This window comes from Somniosus microcephalus, chromosome 12 (assembly GCF_052327205.1).
Source record: "Somniosus microcephalus isolate GS21.2 chromosome 12, FLI_Smic_1.0, whole genome shotgun sequence".
Taxonomy (NCBI): domain Eukaryota; kingdom Metazoa; phylum Chordata; class Chondrichthyes; order Squaliformes; family Somniosidae; genus Somniosus; species Somniosus microcephalus.
Genome location: NC_140998.1, coordinates 31020988 through 31037367, shown reverse-complemented (window position 1 = coordinate 31037367; position 16380 = coordinate 31020988). Strand labels below are relative to the sequence as shown.

Below are 16380 nucleotides of genomic sequence, written 5' to 3'. Positions count from 1 at the left end.
CATGTAAAAATCCTTAGCAGCTTGACAGAAACATTGGGGGCGTGTCCAGTGAAACTGAGACCTCAAGGGGCGTGTCTCACTTACACTGCACGCTCCTGGCTTCGCGCTGGCTGCACTCCTGGGCGGCGTGACGTCATACGCTGCCCGGGAATGTGCTTTCTATTTCTGCAAGTTCAGGCGTCCCAGAAGCTGATCGGCACGAGCGCGGGGTAAGTGCAAATACGGGGCTTGCACGCGCTGCAAGCCCCGTTCTGGAATTTCTGGGCCAAGATGGTACCAACACATATTACGGAAATCTATAAAGCACAGAAACAGAAGAGATTTTTTGATGTGCAGAATTTACATTATCACACACTAGGCATAGGTACAGAAAGTCTGACCAGCTTATAAAACACCAAACAATTATCAAAATATCTTTTACAAACAGTTGACTATTATTGGTATATACAGCCTAAAAGATGAGATTTCAGGGAGTAAATTACCATGCACAGGTTACAGTAGCTGTGTCTACCTTAGCTATCCAAACTCTAAAACGTTCAAGCTGACGAATGCATCCAAAGACAACAATGGATATTTAGTTCAGAATTGACAAGGGATACAACTTCATCCCACTTGTCCTTAGTTACCATGCCACCAGCCCTTGCCAGATCTACACCTACATGATCCCTCCCCACCAAAAACATCTGCTCCCTCTGCAACACCCCAGTGCACTCTTCCACTACCATCTCCGCCAAACCCCCAGATCCTTCCCATGCAAGCGCAGAGAATGAATCTGTTCATTCACCTCTTCCCACTCCACGATCCATGGCCCCAAACATTCCCCCATGTGTTAACAGATTACATATACTTCCTCTAATTTAGTATATACTGCATCTGCTGCTCACACTGCAGTCTCCTGTACATTGGGAAAACAAGCACAGATGTGGTGGCTGCTTTCCTGAACATCTTTTTTGTATGTGTATGTGCCATCCTTAGCTCAGTGACTTGCCACTTCAATCCCCCTATGCCAAAGCAAGGGTCTTGCACTTATATAGCACCTTTCATGACTTCAGGATGTTCAAAAGCACGTTACAGCCAATGAAGTACTTTTGAAGTGTAGTCACTTTGTAATGTAGGAAACACGGCAACCAATTTGCGCACAGCAAGGTCCCACAAACAGCAATGTGATGATGACCAGATAATCTGTTTTAGGTGTTGGTTGATGGATAAATATTGGTCAGTACACCGGGAAGAACTCCGCTGCTCTTCTTCGAATAGTGCCATGGGATCATTTACATCCACCTGAGGGGGCAGGCAGGGCCTCGGTTTAGCATTTCATTGGAAAGATGGCATCTGACAGTGCAGCACTCCCTCAGCACTGCACTGGAGTGTCAGCCTATATTTTTGGGCTCAAGTCTCTGGAGTGGGACAGGAACCCACAACCTTCTGGCTCAGGAGAGTGCTTCCCACTGAGCCATGGCTGACACCTCAGTCTGATTTCTCAGTATTTGGCCTTTTATACTATTCCGATGATACCCACCACAAACTCCAGGAACAGCATCTTATTCTCCTGGGCACTCTGCAAGCTTCTGGCTGAACAATGATTTTAGTAACTTTACACCTTAACTATAGTCTCCTCTTGCTCTACCAGTAGGAAGTGTTGACAATGCAAGATGCATCGATTAGTGTGCAGGGGAGAGAAGTTGAGTTGACACGAAGGTCAGAACGAAGTACTGGTGGTAAAATCTGTGCCATTGATGCTGGCCTTTCTTTCTCTTTTTTGGGGCCAGTGGATACCACCCTATTTTGCCTGCCTGATTTACAGGCTTTCAACCCATCTTCTCATCTCTTCCTTGGGTTGCTTCCCACTGCCTTCTTTGCTTCTTTAAAGCCTTTGATTTCTTTCTTTCCATTGCCTGATGTAACAGAGCACCTGAGTCATTGAACAACCTCCTGTTTATCTTTTCAACAGGTTCAAGGTCACTGACCCACCAGATATTTCCTCGTGTCTCCTCCCTGCCCAATTCTGATTCTATTAACATACTTGCTCAGCTTTCAATTTTTCAGTAATTAAGGATTGTATTGTCAAAACATGAATTTCTATACTCCCCACAGATACTGACCATTATTTGCCAGCTAGGTTGTTGCAGCAATTGTTAGATGGGTGCTGGGCTATTTTGGCTTTTTTGGTTGGGTGCATTTGCACATTTCTGGTATTTTTTTTTTTACATGCAGAGTTAAATTGGGCCGGCTCCTAAGTTATCACCTTGGAGACAGTTTTTGGGGAATTGCAGCCATTACCCATGACACTCTGTTGATCTCTGACAAGCTGATGCATAGAGGAGAGATGCGTGTGCGTTTTGTTTTTGTTCACTAGTTGAATTTCAAGAGTTAGAAAGTATATCTCGAACAAGCTTGCCTCAATTCAGCAGTCATTCTGAAGCCATCAGAGGGGCAGGCAACCCCACTGTGAAGTTATACTCGGATCCAGTTTCAGGTCTAGTGTCACAGTGTGTTATGCCACAGGAGATGCTGCTATTTGTTATTTGACATTTTCCAAAGGGGAGGGGAAATGGCTAGATTCTGTATATTACTGAAAATCTGCTGTTTGCCTTTTCCACTATATCCTTACTTAATAATAAATTTGCTTCAGCCATTTATGGTCTAAGACAGAGCCCGCTAAAATGTTCATTCTACTGCTTTTCAAAAACAGTAAGATCATGTGTTGAAATATGATATATCCAGTTAGTCGAAAACAGCGACAAGGGATTGTGCTCAGCTCACCATAATTATCCCGATACACTCCAGCTCAAAGGGAGCTCACTTGCATGAGTGATCTTTGGCATTAACATGAAAAGTAGCTTGATGCAAATGCCTAAATACACAAATCATGCTTCTGCTTGAAAGGGGCTGTGTGCAGCATTCTCAAAGGGCAATACATTTAAAGGGAAGGAAAGTACTTCTCCATTTTAACAGTGTTTGAATAAAATGATGCCCTTTTTAAAAAAAATCAATTTTCTAATCTAGCCTATATGAAGGTTTACCAGGTCACCACCAGTGTGCCTCACATCTTCATCATCTCGTATTCATTATTTTCGTGCAATACCTCAGTAATATTATTGACAATCACAGGGTCAACTTCCAAATGTAAGCCAACACCACCAACTCCAAAACTGTTGCCATATGGCCCGACATTAAGTTCTCAATGAATCGAATCTTTCCAGCAGCAAAACCAAAGCCACTCACTGGCTCTGATTCTATGAACCAGATTGGCTGTCCTCTTAAGGCAAATCTAGAAGTGTCTAACCTCAGCAGCCTAACCAGCCCCAAATAGAGCTTTTTAACCACACATCCAGTTCATCACCAAGACCTCCAAACATTGCCCACTTGGGCCTCTATCTCCCCTCCACTGCCTAAACCCTACTCCACGCCTTCATCACATCAAGGGTTGATTGTCCAGCACTCTCCTTGTGGGCCTGCCTATTTCCAGCCTTCAAAAACTACAACTAATCCAGAACTCTCCAAGACACCCATCAACCCCATCCTGTCCAAGCATCAATGGCTCCCTATGACCAGAAAATTGACTTCAAGATCCTAGTTTTCAAATCCCTGCACAGCATTAATGCACCTTCTGAGCAATCTTCCACAATCATATGATCCTGTTGACACTCTCTGCTCCTCTAATATTGGATTGCTGCTCATTCCCTGATCTCTTCATTTCCATCTTGTAGGTCAGCCTTTGAGTCAATATGCCCCTGCCTTTTTGAATACTTTCCCAAAACTATTTCACCTCGCTACCTTCCTTGTTGCTTTAAAAAGCCTCCTAAAATCTCTTCTCTATAACACCTACATTTTTTCCCCTCCCTTGCTCAGTGTCCATTATTCAGCCTTTTTCCATGCGGAGACGATGTTCCCTTGTGTTAGTTCTGTAAAAATGTACATTGTTTTTGTTGCCTTCCATTCCTCTTAGGCCACTTTGTGCTGCCAAAACATTGAGAAAACATATTACTAGTCATCGAGCACAATCTGTCAATGGTATTGTTTCTTGGATTTGGATGGCTCCACACTCTCTCAAGCCAGCCTTTCCACCATCCACAAGGCACAAGTCAGGAGTGTGATGGAATACTCTCCACTTGCCTGGATGAGTGCAGCTCCAACAGCATTCAAGAAGCTCAACACCATCCAGGACAAAGCAGCCCGCTTGATTGACACCCCATCCATTCACTCCTTCCACCACCGGCGCACCATGGCTGCAGTGTGTACCATCTACAAGATGCACTACAGTAACTCGCCAAGGCTTCTTCGACAGCACCTTCCATTCCCACGACCTCTACCACCTACAAGGACAAGGGCAGCAGATGCATTGGAACACCACCACCTCAAAGTTCCCCTCTAAGCCACACACCATCCTGACTTGCAAATGTATTGCCATTCCTTCATCGTCGCTAGGTCAAAATCCTGGAAATCCCTAACCACACTGGGGGATTATCTTCAACACACGGACTGCAACAGTTCAAGGCGGCAGCTCACTACCACCTTCTCAAGGGCAATTAGGGATGGGCAATAAATGCTGGCCTTGCCAGCAATGCCCTGATCCCATGAATGCATTAAAAAAAAGTGGACAGCGGCAGCGGACCTGGGTGAAGCGAGGATAAAAGCGGCGGCAGACCGGTAGGCACTACAGCGGCGGCGGACCTGGGAGAAGCAGCGGCGGCAGAGCGAGGATAAAAGCAGCAGCAGACCAGGTAGGCTTACCAATCTCAGAGCAGGAGAGAAGTAAAAAGTAAAGAGCAGGTAAGTGATTGGTTGGTGAGTATTTCGCTCTTTCTCCTTTTTTCCAAACTTAAACTCTTTGGTTTATAGTTTCTAAGCTCTCTGTGGTGTAGCGGGGACCGTTGGTAATTGGTGGTATTGATTTGATTTAATTAATTAATTAATTAATTAATTAAAGGGCAAGTCATGGCAGGAGAGCTCAGCCCCGTGGTATGCTCCTCCTGCACTATGTGGGAAATCAGGGACACTTCCTGTGTCCCTGACGACCATGTGTGCAGGAAGTGTATCCAGCTGCAGCTACTGGCAGACCGCATTGCGGCGCTGGAGCTGCGATTGGATACATACTTGAGCATTCGCGATGCTGAGGACGTCGTGGATATCACGTTTAATCAGTTGGTCACACCGCAGGTAAAGGTTGCACAGGCAGAAAGGGAATAGGTGACCACCAGGCAGAGTAGTAGGCGCAGGCAGGTAGTGCAGGAGTCCCCTGTGGTCATCCCCCTCTCAAACAGATATACCACTTTGGATACTGTTGAGGGGGATGGCTTATCAGAGGAAGGCAGCAGCAGCCAACTTCCTGGCACCAGGGGTGGTTCTGCTGCACAGGACGGGAGGAAAAAGAGGGGTAGAGCTATAGTAATAGGGGATTCTATTGTAAGGGGAATAGATAGATGTTTCTGCGGCCGCAAACGAGACTCCTGGATGGTGTGTTGCCTCCCTGGTGCATGGGTGAAGGATGTCTCAGAGCGGCTGCAGAACATTTTGGATGGGGAGGGTGAACAGCCAGTTGTCGTGGTGCATATAGGTAAAAAATGGGATGTCCTAAAAGCTGAATATAGGGAGTTAGGAGGTAAATTAAAAAAATAGGACCTCAAAGGTAGTAATCTCAGGATTGCTACCACTGCCACGTGCTAGTCAAAGTAGAAATAGAAGGATATTTCAGATGAATACGTGGCTACAGGAATGGTGCAAGGGGGAGGGATTCAAATTCCTGGGACATTGGAACCGGTTCTGGGGGAGGTGGGACCAGCACAAACCGGACCGTTTGCACCTGGGCAGGACCGGAACCAATGTCCCAGGGGTGAGTGTTTGCTAGTGCTCTGGGGGAGGGTTTAAAATAAAATGGCAGGGGGTTGGGAACCTGAGCAGGGAGACAGAGGAAAGGGAAACAAGGATAGAAGCAAAAGACAAGAAGGAGAAAAACAAAAGTGGCAGTCAGAGAAATCAAGGGTTTAAATCAAACATGGCCACAGTAAATAATAATTCTAAAAGGTCTAAGAGCGTTAAAAAAACAAGCCTGAAGGCTTTGTGTCTTAATGCGAGGAGCATTCGTAATAAGGTGGATGAATTAGCTGCGCAAATAGAGGTAAACGAATATGATATGATTGGGATTACGGAAACATGGCTCCAGGGTGGCCAAGGCTGGGAACTCAACATCCAGGGGTATTCAATATTCAGGAAAGATAGGCAAAAAGGAAGAGGTGGGGTAGCATTGCTGGTTAAAGAGGGGATTAACACAATTGTAAGGAAGGATATTAGCTCTGATGATGTGGAATCTGTATGGGTAGAACTGAGAAATACCAAGGGGCAGAAAACGTTAGTGGGAGTAGTATATAGACCTCCAAACAGTAATGCGGAGGTTGGGGGTGGCATTAAAAGGGAAATTAGAGAAGCGTGCAATAAGGGCACAGCAGTTATCATGGGTGACTTTAATCTACATATAGACTGGGCGAGCCAAATTGGTAGCTGTACTGTGGAGGAGGAATTCCTGGCGTGTATACGGGATGGTTTCCTGGACCAATATGTCGAGGAACCAACTAGAGATCAGGCCATCTTAGACTGGGTATATGTAATGAGAAAGGATTAATTAGCATTCTTGTTGTGCAAGGCCCCTTGGATCGGAGCGATCATGATAGAATTCTTGAATTCTTCATTAAGATGGAGAATGCAGTAGTTGACTCAGAGACTAGGGTCCTGAATTTAAATAAAGGAAACTACGATGATATGAGGCGCGAGTTGGGTAGGATGGATTGGGGAATGTTACTCAAAGGGTTGACGGTGGATAGGCAATGGCAAACATTCAAAGATCGCATGGATTAACTACAGAATTTGTTCATTCCAGTTTGGCATAAAAATAAAACAAAAAAGGTGACTCAACTGTGGCTAACGAGGGAAATTAGGGATAGCATAAGATCCAAGGAGAGGACATATAAATTGGCCAGAAAAAGCAGTAAACCTGAGGATTGGGAGCAGTTTAGGACTCAACAAAGGAGGACAAAGGGATTAATTAAGAAGGGGAAAATAGAGTATGAGAGTAAGCTTGCAGGGAACATAAAAACTGACTGTAAAAGCTTTTATAGATATATGAAGAGAAAAAGATTGGTGAAGTCAAACGTAGGTCCCTTGCAGTCAGAATCAGGGGAATTTATAATGGGGAACAAAGAAATGGCAGAACAATTAAATACATACTTTGGTTCTGTCTTCACAAAGGAGGACACAAATAACCTCCCAGAGATGTCAGGGGGAACATAGGGTCTAATGAGAGGGAGGAACTGAAAGAAATCAGTATTTGTAGGGAAATGGTGTTAGGGAAATTGACGGGATTGAAGGCCGATAAATCCCCAGGGCCTGATCATCTACATCCTAGGGTACTTAAGGAAGTGGCCCTAGAAATAGTAGATGCATTGCTGGTCATCTTTCAAAATGTGATAGACTCTGGAACAGTACCCATGGATTGGAGGGTAGCTAATGTTACCACACTATTCAAAAAAGCTGGTAGAGAGAAAACGGGGAATTATAGACCGGTAAGCCTAACATCGGTAGTGGGGAAAATGCTAGAGTCCATTATAAAAGATGTAATAGCAGAGCACTTGGAAAACAGTGACAGGATCGGACAAAGCCAACATGGATTTACAAAAGGTAAATCGTGCTTGACTAATCTACTGGAATTTTTTGAGGATGTAACTGGTAGAATAGATAAGGGAGAACCAGTGGATGTGGTGTATTTGGACTTTCAGAAGGCTTTCGATAAGGTCCCGCATAAGAGATTAGCGTGTAAAGTTAAGGCACATGGGATTGGGGGCAAGGTATTGACTTGGATAGAGAACTGGTTGGCAGACAGAAAGCAAAGAGTTGGAATAAACGGGTCTTTTTCCGAGTGGCAGGCAGTGACTAGTGGGGTACCGCAGGGATCGGTCCTAGGACCCCAGCTATTCACAACATATATTCATGATCTAGACGAGGGAACTAGATGTAATATCTCCAAGTTTGCAGACGACACAAAACTGGATGGGCGTGTGTGCTGTGAAGAGGATGCCGAGAAACTCCAGTATGATTTGGACAGGTTGGGTGATTGGGCAGAAGCATGGCAGATGCAATATAACGTGGATAAATGCAAGGTTATCCGCTTTGGTGTCAAAAACAGGAAGGCAGATTATTATCTGAACAGCAATAGATTGGGAGAAGGGGAAGTGCAACGAGACCTGGGTGTTCTTGTGCACCAGTCGCTGAAGGTAAGCATGCAGGTGCAGCAGGCGGTTAAGGCGGCAAATGGTATGTTGGCCTTCGTAGCGAGAGGGTTCGAGTACAGGAACAAGGATGTCTTGCTGCAGTTGTACTGGGCCTTGGTGAGACCACATCTTGAGTATTGTGTGCAGTTTTGGTCGCCTTATCCGAGGAAGGATGTTCTTGCCATGGAGGGAGTGCAGCGAAGATTCACCAGGCTGATACCTGGGATGGCAGGAATGACGTATGAGGAGAGATTGGGTCGATTGGGCTTATACTCGCTGGAGTTTAGAAGAATGAGAGGGGACCTCATTGAAACTTATAAAATTCTAACAGGGCTAGACAGACTAGATGCAGGAAGGATGTTCCCAATGGCCAGGGAGTCCAGAACCAGGGGTCACAGTCTAAGGATAAGGGGTAAGCCATTTGGGACAGAGATGAGGAGGAATTTCTTCACCCAGAGAGTGGTGAACCTGTGGAATTCTCTACCACAGAAGGCAGTAGAGGCCAATTCATTAAATATATTCAAGAAGGAGTTAGATATATTTCTTAAGGCTAAAGGGATCAAGGGATATGGAGCGAAGGCAGGGACAGGGTACTGAATTTGGATGGTCAGCCATGATCTCATTGAATGGCGGAGCAGGCTCGAGGGGCCGAATGGCCTACTCCTATCTTGTATGTTTCTATGGTCACCATTGTTTTCAATAAACCCACTTTGGCATGCGTGGCTGCTCCTAGTGACATCATGGAACAACCCAGCAGGCTAGAAAATTCCTATTTTTGAAAGAAAATGTCAAACACAACTTCGAGAGTTTTTTTTTCTAGCACTAATTACCTCTCATCTCCTGAAGGCATTGACTCTTTGTTAGGTTATGATTTCATATGCAGCATTAACCTTCTGGTGTCTCATCCAAGTAACGAGCATTTACGCATGAGCTTTAATGGTTAATCAAACATTTTTTTAATTCGTTTTTATGCGGTGTGGGCATCGCTGGCAAGGCCAGCATTTATTCCCCATCCCTAGTTGCCCTTGAGAAGGTGATGGTGAGCCGCCTTCTTGAACTGCTGCAGTCCGTGTGGTGAAGGTGCTCCCACAGTGCTGTTCGGGAGGGAGTTCCAGGATTTTGACCCAGCGACGATGAAGGATCGACGATATACTTCCAAGTCAGGATGGTGTGACTTGGAGGGGAACTTGGAGGTGGTGGTGTTCCCATGCGCAAGCTGCCCTTGTCCTTCTAGGTGGTAGAGGTCACGGGTTTGGGAGGTGCAGCCAAAGAAGCCTTGGCGAGTTGCTGCAGTGCATCTTATAGAGGGTGCACACTGCAGACACGGTACACCAGTGGTGGAGGGAGTGAATGTTTAAGGTGGTGGATGGGGTGCCAATCAAGCGGGCTGCTTTGTCCTGGATGGGGTCGAGCTTCTTGAGTGTTGTTGGAGCTGCACTCATCCAGGCAACCATCACACTCCTTACTTGTGCCTTGTAGATGGTGGAAAGGCTTTGGGGAGTCAGGAGGTGAGACACTCGCCGCAGAATATCCAGCCTCTGACCTGCTCTTGTTGCCACAGTATTTATGTGGCTGGTCCAGTTAAGTTTCTGGTCTATGGTGACCCCCAGGATGTTGATGGTGGGGGATTCGGCGATAGTAATGCCGTTGAATGTCAAGGGGAGGTAGTTAGACTCTCGCTTGTTCGAGATAGTTAGTGCCTGGTGGGAATGTTACCTGCCACTTATCAGCCCAAGCCTGAACGTCATGCAGTCATCAGCGAACATCCCCATTTCTGACCTTATGTTGGATGAAGGTCATTGATGAAGCAGCTGAAGATGGTTGGGCCTAGGACACTGCCCTGAACAACTCCTGCAGCGATGTCCTGGGGCTGTGATGATTGACCTTCAATCACCACAACCATCTTCCTTTGTGCTAGGTATGACTCCAGCCAGTGGAGCGTTTTCCCCCCCAATTTCCATTGACTTCAGTTTTACTGGGGCTCCTTGATGCCACACTCGGTCAAATGCTGCCTTGATGTCCAGGGCAGTCACTCTCACCTCACCTCTGGAATTCAGCTCCTTTGTCCATGTTTGGACCAGGGCTGTAATGAGGTCGGGAGCCAAGTGGTCTTGGCGGAACCCAAACTGGGCATCCGTGAGCAGGTTATTGGCGAGTAAGTGCCGCTTGATAGCACTGTCGATGTCACCTTCCATCACTTTGCTGATGATTAAGAGTAAACTGATGGGGCAGTAATTGGCCGGATTGGATTTGTTCTGCTTTTTGTGGACAGGACATACCTGGGCAGTTTTCCACATTGTCGGATAGATGCCAGTATTGTAGCTGTACTGGAACAGCTTGGCTAGAGGCACGGCTAGTTCTGGAGCACAAGTCTTCAGCACAATAGCCGGGATGTTGTCGGGGCCCATAGCCTTCGCTGTATCCAGTGCGCTCAGCCGTTTCTTGATATCACGTGGAGTGACTCGAATTGGCTAAAGACTGCCTTCTGTGATGGTGGGGACCTCAGGAGTAGGCTGATATGGATCCACTCGGCACTTCTGAAGATGGTTACAAACACTTCAGCCTTGCCTTTTGCACTCACGTTCTGGGCTCCACCATCATTGAAGATGGGGATATTCATGCAGCCTCCTCCTCCAGTTAGTTGTTTAATGGTCCACCACCATTCACGACTGGATGTGGCTGGACTGCAGAGCTTTGGTCTGATCGCTTAGCCCTGTCTATAGCATGCTGCTTCCGCTTTTTAGCATGCATGTAGTCCTGTGTCCTCATTTGCTAAAATGGCATATCGTATTCAGATATTCTTCCCCTTCCCATGGTATCACTAGTTATTACCCATCCAGACGTTGTGTGTCTGCCTCACTTAGGACACTTTGATTTTAAATGCAGAAGCGATCAGCTTCAACAGCTCTTCCACTTTCAGCAATCCTACCTTGCCCAACAGACAACTTGACACAGCATGCAACTAATCAATTTTACCTTTGTTTAAAAATAATTTCAATTAGACAATCTCCTAATCCAGTCAGTCCTGTCTCCCTCCGAGTCAGCTGCTGTGACAGACATAAGAGTTCTTATTATGCCAGTTTCTGTACTGTATACCTCAAGGTTATATAGATCAGAAATGTACTGCAGCACTCTAACTCTGTCCCAACAAACAAGGTGCCATGTTTCTAACAGAAGTAGCAAAATAAATAAATGAAGCTCTTTAGAGCAGCATTGTAGCTCAATATGTATTCCTGCCCAAAATTATGCACATTTACAATTTGAGTCATTCCAATATTGGGTGACGTTAACAAAGTGCCTTTCCTCAGCAAAAAATGGACTCAATTGCACAATTTCACCCAAACATATACAACTTTGCCAGTACATTCAATGTATCTTTGGAGGATATCAATGTAGGAATTACTGTCTGGACACAATGTAAGCTAACTAAAAGCTAACAATATACATATCAAGCTGTGTGATTGTTCCTATAGTTGGAAAATAAGAATACATATCCTACCCGCCCAACTTTTTAAAATGTGAGAAATCACAATTTACAGCACAAGGCCCAGCACAAAAAAGAGACGATTTATGTTCCAACCACCAGCCACAGGCTTAATCAGCAATCATCTGCACCGACAATGGGTAACTGCCATCCTTTCCATTCCTGTACACCAATCAGAACATTTGTTACTTAATCCTGCAATTTGTCAGGGATTGCAGAAATGTCCCTGATCAGCATCCAGAAACAAAAAGGATGCAGATTCCTTGCCGTGTCAATGTTCATACTTAATACCTTACTGACATTACCTGAGGCACATTGGGATTTCTACCAACAAGTACTTTTTTTTAAAACAAATTCTCGAGGGCAAGCATGCTGGGACAAAACTTCACTTTCCGCTACAACACTTTTTCTTTAAGGTAGCGCAACATCTCACTCATTTTCCTAAAATCAAAGTTTTCTGACAACAAACTCAATGTGTCTGGAATGATCAAATGAAAGATGAGGCCGGGTTATGGTTTCGCACAAGAGTTTCCAATCTCAACAATGCCATCATTGAGCAGCACCAAGCAGAGATCAGGCTCTCTCCCAAAACAGGGAAAGGCTGGTTATCTGAAGCCACTCTTGTATACCTCCAAATAAATGGTCTTAAAAGCAGGACTGGCAGAAACCTGACAACAGGTCTCCAACATATTCTCCATCAAGAAAACTGTTGGAAGGAAAACAGGAGGGAAAAGTCAAATCAATCTGAACATTGGTTCCATTTATACATTTTCTGTCATCACACCTTCCCAGGGCAAAGAACCTTGCACTCCAACTAATCAGTAGATATCTATACAATTTCCAGCAACACTACTTTGTGTCCAGCTAGTAAGAATGTGTTAAAGTGCAGTTCCCTTTTATGTGATTTGTCCCTCTCACTGATCAGGTCATTTCCCCTCTGCTTAGTGCACATATACCAGAAACACTGTTTACGGAGGTCACGGTCCATCATCAAAGACCCTACCCACCCCAGCCACAGTCTGTTCGCCCTCCTGCCATCTGGAAGACGCTACAGATGCATTCGCACCCGTACGACCAGATTTAGGAACAGCTTCTTTCCCAGGGCTGTCATCCTACTGAACTCCACAAATAAACTCTAAAGCCTGCACATCTGCCAATGCACTTTACTATGGTTATGGTTACGTTAATGTATTACAAGCCAAATGTATGTTGAATGTTTAAATGTCTTAATCTAAATGTACACTCTCAGGAGCCGCAAGCCTACATTTTGTTGTACTGCACTTGTGCACTAACAATGACAATAAAAGTTGATTTGATTGATTTGATGAACATAAGAAATAAGAGGAGTAGGCGATACGGCCCCTCGAGCCTGCTCCGCCATTCAATAAAGTCATGGCTGATCATCGACCTCAACTCCACTTTCCCGCCCAATCTCCATATCCCTTGATTCCCCTAGAGTTCAAAAATCTATCGATCTCAGCCTTGAATCTATTCAGACCGTGGCAACTTCTCAAGTTTTTTTTTTGAAGGTTTCAAACAGGAGATCACAATCCAAGGTTGAGATTCAAACCAGGTTCTGCCCATTCCACAACTCCACTACCCACTTTTTAAAAGCAGAACAAATTAAAGGTAGATGGTATGTCTTCTTGTAAACTAGATTCTAAATTCTGTGTTCCTAAGTAATCTAGCTAGATGTTTTTCTTTCGTCTGTTAGTGCATGTATTTCAGCGTCTTTAAAAGTAGCAACACATCTGCAAGAGTTTTCTTTGTATCTTTCCCATCACCTCACCTGTAAAGCCCCGGAGGAGAAATCTGAATGTTGCTGAGTGAGTTGGCTCTGGCTGCTGCTGCTGTCCCAGAGGTTCTGAGGCGGCGGAGGTTGCTGGAGATGGGGGGGCAATGGTGGCGGTGGGATTGACGGCGGGGGCTGGTGCTGGTGGGCAGGATGCTGCAGGACCGACTGCAACTGCTGCTGGTGCATCTGCTGCAGCTGCTGCATCTGCTGGAGGTGCTGCTCCCTCAGCGTCTGGAAGTTGGATGCCAGGCCCGTACTGGGGACCGGCGGCGGTGGCGGAGGCGGCACGCTGGTGGGGCTGAGGGTGGCGCCGACGCCAAGCACCATACCTGGGGCCGGCACCACGCGGGGCCCGGGAGGCGGCAGCGGCAGCGGCGGCGGCGGCTGAGTGGCTCCGCCATAGTATGGCAGGTGCGCCCCTCCCCCACCGTACCGACCCCACGACGGATACATGGCGTCTGAATCTGCCCCGGAGCACCTTCAGCACAAGAAAATAACTCGACGGGCGTGAAATGTCAACGGGTGATTGTTACAATTCCGACAGGCTGCCCTGCCGGGTCGGAGCCGAAAAATCCACCACGAGCAGTCAATATTTCAGACTCGCCTTCGTTCTTCGCTGACCGGCGCCATTACACGAAGAATCAAAAAAACAGACACCCGTGCGTCATCGCGTCACCCCACGTTCGCATTGCGCACGCAGCGCGCTCGACCCGCTTTCGCGAAAGCAAGGCCCGCAACAACAACAACACCAACACCGGCAACAAAACCAACACCAGCAATAACAACAACATCAACACCGGCAACAACACCGGCAACAAAACCAACGCCAGCAATAACAACAACATCAACACCGGCAACAACAACAACACCAGCAACAACAACAACATCAACACCGGCAACAACACCAACACCAGTAACCACAACAACACCAACACCAGCAACCACACCAGCAACAAAACAACACCAACACCGGCAACAACACCGGCAACAAAACAACACCAACACCGGCAACAAAACCAACACCAGCAATAACAACAACATCAACACCGGCAACAACAACAACACCAGCAACGGTGGCATAGTGGTTAGCACTGTTGCCTCACAGCGCCAGGGACCCGGGTTCGAATCCGGCCTCGGGTGACTGTGTGGAGTTTGTACATTCACAGAATCACAGAAACCCCACAGTGCAGATAGAGGCCATTTCGGCCCATCGAGCCTGCACCGACACATATACCACCCGATCCCCGTAACCCCTACACCAACACATATCCCACCCTATCCCCGTAACCCCACGTATTTAATCCCCCTAACACTAAGGGTCAATTTATCATAGCCAATCAACCTAACCAGCACATCTTTGGACTGTGGGAGGAAACCGGAGCACCCGGAGGAAACCCACGCAAACACGGGGAGAATGTGCAAACTCCACACAGACAGTCGCCCGAGACCAGATTCGAACCCGGGTCCCTGGCGCTGTGAGGCGACAGTGCTAACCACTATGCCACCGTGCTGCCATTCTCCCCGTGTTTGTGTGGGTTTCCTCCGGGTGCTCCGGTTTCCTCCCACAGTCCAAAGATGTGCTGGTTAGGTTGATTGGCTATGATAAATTGACCCTTAGTGTTAGGGGGATTAAATACGTGGGGTTACGGGGATCGGGTGGGATATGTGTCGGTGCAGGCTCGATGGGCCGAAATGGCCTCTATCTGCACTGTGGGGTTTCTGTGATTGTGATTCTGTGAACAACAACAACATCAACACCGGCAACAACTCCAACACCAGCAACAACACCAGCAACAAAACAACACCAACACTGGCAACAACACCAGCAACAAAACAACACCAACACCGGCAACAACACCAGCAACGCAACAACACCAGCAACAAAACAACACCGGCAGCAACACCGGCAACAAAACAACACCAGCAACAAAACAACACCAACACCAGCAGCAACAGCAGCACCAACAACAACACCAGCAACAACACCAACACTGACAACAACAATAACACCAACACTGCCAGCAACAACACCAGCAACAACAACTACAACAACATCGGCGGCAACAACAACAACAGCGGCAACAACAACAATAACACCAACACTGGCAACAACAACAACACCGGCAACAACAACACTGGCAACACCAGCAACAACACCAACAACAACACCAGCAACAACAACAACACCAACACCGGCAACAACAACAACAAAACCAGCAACAACAACACCAACACCGGCAACAACAACACCAGCAACAACAACACCAACACCGGCAACAACAACAACACCAACACCGGCAACAACACCAGCAAAAACAACAACACCAATACCGGCAACAACACCGGCAACAACAACAACACCAGCAACAACAACAACATCAGCACCGGCAACAACAACAACATCAGCACCGGCAACAACACCAGCAACAACAACAACATCAACACTGGCAACAGCAACACCAACACCGGCAACACCAGCAACAACAACAACACCGGCAACACCAGCAACAACAACAACACCGGCAACACCAACAACAACACCAACACCGGTAACAACAACAACACCAACAACACCACCAGCAACAAAAACACCGGCAACAACAACAGCAGCAGCAACACCGGCAACACCAATACCAGCAACAACAACAACAACAACACCAGCAACAACACCAGCAGCTGTAACATTTGCATATTGAATTATCATTGGCCCGCAGGCATCTGTAAGGAATACCTATTATATTCACGTGATCACATGCTGAGTTGTCATTGGCCTGCAGGCATCTGTAAGGACTGCTATTGTTTTGAAGACCCAGGCTAGGGTCCTAACTCCATTTTGTCCC

At 46.6% G+C, this 16380-nt stretch overlaps 1 protein-coding gene across 1 annotated transcript in view; it reads right to left on the bottom strand.

The window, feature by feature from the left end:
* The window catches only part of ylpm1 (YLP motif containing 1), a 141850-nt gene extending 127660 nt beyond the window's left edge, over positions 1-14190 (bottom strand). Inside the window, 1 exon segment of the mRNA XM_086002717.1 lies at positions 13535-14190. Coding sequence (XP_085858843.1) covers positions 13535-13993 — 459 coding nt within the window. The 5' untranslated portion in view covers positions 13994-14190.
* Between the last annotated feature and the right edge of the window lie 2190 nt (positions 14191-16380).